Here is a 4,911-nt window from a genome sequence, read left to right on the forward strand (position 1 = left end):
TCCTCCGTTTTCTTCTTCCTCTTTCTTCTTTGAATCTACTTTACGATCCTGGCTCGATTTGCGCCCCTCCGGCGCAGTCCGCGTTCGTTCTTAATAAATTAGGTTGTTACCTTTATATGACTGGAAATTGAAGTTACCGGCAGGAGACTCGCTAGAAAATTTAAACGGCGAAATTCATTGTTCGGGTCGTGACCGAGAGTCAGGATATCGCTCTTTTAAAAACGTCATTCTCATATATAACGTACGTTACCGTTCTTTCGCTCATCCTGAACAAGCTTCCCTCCGAGTGATATAGTTCTGCTGGTGGAATCGTGAAAAACTCTGAGAGGAAACGCGTCGACCGGACCAAGTACCTTATTGAGTTTTCACTTAACGGAACGAAGAACGAGGTCGAGTTGGCGGGACGTAAAAGCGAGGACGGTCTGACCTTTTCAGTGTTCTCGCGGGTTCTCGCCGTTTCCGCAACCGAGAGTTATCATCGGTGATTTTATTCTCGCTCTCGTTCGTAAGCGGTTTTTGTGCTCCATTTATGGTTATACGAGCGCATTGTAATCTTTTGAAACGTTGATGCGTTATAATTCGTTCGCGATAAATAAATCTCTTCTTGTAAGGACAGAATAAGATTACTGTAATATAGTTTAAAATATATATCCAACGTACAGTCGCATTAAAGTATCGCATTCATTATTGTAGTTGATTAACTATGGTTGAACTCAACATTGATTATTATTGCCGCAATTCGCGTAAATGGCGAAACGCACGTCGCGACGAACGTTTAAATCGATTACGACACGCGCGCATTAAAATAGCAACCGATTGACGCGATCGACGGTAAATCAGAGTTACATAAACAACGGTGCAGCTATCCTTTCACTTTCTCTACGGAAACCTTCACGGAACTAACTAATGGCCATCGAGAAATTGTCCTGGATTAACAACTATAATAGTAGCGTAACATCGGGGAAGGGGGGACAGCTGAGGTAGGCAAAGTAGCAGTTTCCTTTTCTTTTTTTACAGAACTTTGAGGTCGCCAAAGTGATTTACGAAAAAGGTTGCATACAAGCCGGCGAGGAGTGGATAGAACGAAATCTCCTCGCGATTGCCAGCGGTGCAGTTGGTACAGCATTCACTCAGGTATACGTTAGTAAAATGCCATTACCATAAGTACAAGCTCCGATCTTTGGCACACATCAATAAACTTTCAACGAATACGTGGAAGTACTTTGACTTGACTCGCGAGTAATTAACACTTTGAATCTCTGTACGTTCAACTCAACACGTTCAATACTTAATAAATTAAATAATGAAGCATCAATTGCGGGGCATCAAGATAGAAATCTTGGTCGTAAAACATTATTTTGAAACGTCTAGACGTTTTGCGGTAGTTGAGTCTTTTAAAATTCAGTTCGTAATGGAAAACTCAAACTCTTAGTACAACTCTCGCTTAATTTTCAATTTGCGATTCAGATATATTCTATGTCGCTCAAGATTGCCGTCATTGATTCAAAGTGTTAAAACGAGATTTTAGCGTTTCTCGCGATTATTCATCGATGCGGACCGCTGCATTATGGAGCCGCCATTGTATACCCTAAAGGAAATAAGGTGAGACTTTACCGTGCTTGCAATGTTGACTACCTATTTCATTCGCAGTGTTACATACGAAAAGACGTAAAGTAGATGCGAGATACATAATAACACGTAGCTAGACAGCGCACGTGCGTTTATCAGTAATATAGAGCCTCTCTTGAATTTCATTAAAGGGTTTTAAATTCGTGCTTACTTTGTGTAATGAATTTTCATATGTTAAGTGTACAAATAGATATGCCAAAGCATGTTGATATTGCTCGTTATATTAGAACTTATCGATTGCATCTTAATGTTATGTTACGATTCAATTCTTCATATTAATTGTATTTACTAATTATGCGTATTTTATATTTAATTGTTCAAAGTTAGAGATATATATAAATGTAGCGCATATACATTGATAATAAGTATAAATTTTTAAGTAGTAGTAGAAATTTAATTTCAATAATTTTCCTCAACTAAAAAAATGTATCGATTCTTCGATAAATTTCATATGTTGTATCAATATTTTATATTTAAATTTCTGCAGTTATAAATAATACTATAATATTAGCATTTTCGCAAATCTAAATCATGGCATTTTCATTAATTATTCATCAATTATTTTAAACATAAAAACATATGGATTCATAAATACAATAATAAATGATTAAAGCAGACATTTAAATTATTCCTGCTAAACTGAAAGAATATTTTGTAAAATATTCTTGGAAATCGATTACTTGATAGCAGCAAGAGGAATATTATTTATATTTGTGGAAGATCAATATTAGATATCAATTAAAATGACGATTCAAATGTTCATGAATATTTTGTGAAAATGTTGAAAAAGCGTTTTCTAATTATCGTGGCTATTTTGCGGCAAAGCAATGAATGGAGTGTCCTTGTTGTTTTCAGATTCTGGGAATCTGCTTCGCGCAAAATCTGCGCGCGGATATATTCGCGCAAAAGGCGAAGTGGCATTGACAATCGCGTGCCCCCACGGCAGTCTAGCATCTTATCTTTATAGATGCTAACCGGTTACGTTGATTGAATTACAAAGTCTCGACGCAAACTCAGCTCTAACGAGTGGACCGACTGGATATTTTCCCGGACGAAGAGAAGACAGCTACTTCGAAGGATTTTCACGATCGAGGCAACAGCGCTGACCGGATGCCGAATGCGATTCTCCAACGATAATCAGATTTGCTTGACAGTGCTGTATTTCACACCGCTCGAATCCTTCGACTTGTAAATAACTGAGAAACGGTCGCGTGCGATGACCCCGTCTTGCTCCTTCCATACCGTCCAATCGATTAATCATCTGATTTGTCGAATAATGAGAGAAATTGATTGTTTCCAAAGTTTATTTTCATTCTTTGCAATCGTGCGCTAATTAACATCGCTCTTGAATAGATTTCTTATCGTAAATATAGACGGAGTAATTTTCAAAAGTAATGAATTTTTTTTAAATATTTAAATATTAAATATGCACACATATCGTTTATTTGTGGCATTGCAATTTTAATTATTTACATCTAACTTTAAAATATATTATATATTATCTACATCAGGGACTTATCCAATTTGAGCTCCGGAGTCAAAATGCAAAGCCGTCGACGCAAAAAAATTCAAGGGTAAAATTTCGGAAATTGTAAAGTGTTGATACACATCTGAGTGAGCTTATCATTACTTTACAGTCTCTGAAATCTTACATTGAATTTTTTTTTTGTATCGATGGCTTTGCGTTTTGCTTCCGGAGCTCAAATTGAACAGGCTTGATCTACTATTTCTATATAAAGATTATACAGAGATATACATTTGTACATGCAAGTATACATTACAATCAAGTTTATATAGAAAAGAATATTTATATATTGAAATCCATTTAGATTGAATATATTACTAACTTAAATTTAGGCCGGTATTCATTGGCCGGTGATTCGTTCTTTTCAAGATTATCTTAAGTAATGTGATTATCTCAGGCTCTGTGATTGGTTTATGTCTAAAAGCTGTGCTTAAGACGGTTTTAAATATAAGAACTATTGTGAATACCGGCCTAAATTTAAGTTAGTATTATAATATATTTAATTTCAGGGAGTCAATATTTAAGTTAGTATTATAATATATTTAATTTCAGGGAATCAATATTTGGAATTTAATTATTATCATCCGACATTAGAATAGAAAATTTATCTCGCAGTATATTTAATTCATTAAGATCAATTTCTCTCACTATCTAACATCGACGAGAAGATGCTGGTTATCGCGACGCGAGCGTACAGAAGGAAAATTTTTCGACGAGTGCTTCGCAGAAAATCGTCACGAAATGTCCGATGTAACGTTTGTCTTCATCATCGGAGTGAAACGTCTCGATGTTTCATCTTGACGTCTACCTGCGAAACGTATTTACTTCTTTGCGAAGAATCGTGCGCTAAAATATTTCTCTTAAAAATTGCGAGATCCAGGCATCCACTTTCAAATGATTGCATCAAACATTTCATATAGATCTAATATTCGAAATTGAATCTTTTAAAAATCGTGGAAAAGTTTATTTGTTCAATGCCACTCAAATCTGTGAAATATTTCTCGAACAAAAAATTTTATATATAAATACTTGTACAATATTAATATATTTTTTGCTAATATTTCTTTCAAATATTAAATTAACTTTCATTTCAATATACAATATATGATCTACGAATTTCTTCAGCATCAAGAATATAATTCTTTTATTAAACATACTTTGATTGTATATACAAAATGGATTCTGGAATCGGATATATTCATTCTGGTATATCCGGACTACTCAAACCGACAAGTCAACAAGCGATCACAAGTGACACTCAAAGCGAGGGACTCGATTTCATGGAAAATCGATACTCTTAAGGCAAACAATGGAATCTCATCCGGTGCCTGGTACTCGCAATTCGATCTCTCTCGAGACGTCTTAAGGTTAATGTTGATTGCATCAACATCGATTATTGTCGCTAATCACAGTTAACTGCATTTCGTTTTCTACGTAAATCGAGGCCACAATTAAAGAGACAGGAGATTGTCAACCAGAATTAATTAATCCAGCCTGCCAACGTAGTTAATTTTCAGGCATTAACATCAATTATGGCTAACCTCAATTATTGTTAATCGAATATTTTTTATTGAAACTCAATTATATAAAACAAGAAATTAATTCATTAGCGAAGTTAAACGATAGATACAACCAGCTCCTTCCGGGCTCGCACAAAACCGTTCGACCGTTGCAGGAAACGGTCGACTGCAGAATCCCGTTCTTCTCTTCGGAGACGAGAAAAGTCGATACGTTTCGCACGTTTAGGGTAGAAAAAG

The 4,911-nt window shown here is 35.6% G+C and overlaps 1 protein-coding gene across 3 annotated transcripts in view; it reads left to right on the plus strand.

Annotated features, from left to right (window-relative positions):
* The window catches only part of LOC108690904 (tetraspanin-5), a 108,379-nt gene extending 105,427 nt beyond the window's left edge, over positions 1 to 2,952 (plus strand). For 2 of the 3 annotated variants that reach the window (XM_018198445.1, XM_018198443.1), the window contains 2 exons: positions 1,018 to 1,134; positions 2,485 to 2,952. In XM_018198445.1, the coding sequence (XP_018053934.1) occupies positions 1,018 to 1,134; positions 2,485 to 2,553 (186 nt within the window). In that variant the 3' untranslated portion in view covers positions 2,554 to 2,952. The remainder of the gene's footprint in view (positions 1 to 1,017; positions 1,135 to 2,484) is intronic. The other variant, XM_018198444.1, reaches the window with a different exon arrangement.
* Positions 2,953 to 4,911: the final 1,959 nt, after the last annotated feature.

The sequence above is a fragment of the Atta colombica genome, unplaced genomic scaffold, assembly GCF_001594045.1.
Source record: "Atta colombica isolate Treedump-2 unplaced genomic scaffold, Acol1.0 scaffold38, whole genome shotgun sequence".
NCBI classification, from domain to species: Eukaryota; Metazoa; Arthropoda; class Insecta; order Hymenoptera; family Formicidae; genus Atta; species Atta colombica.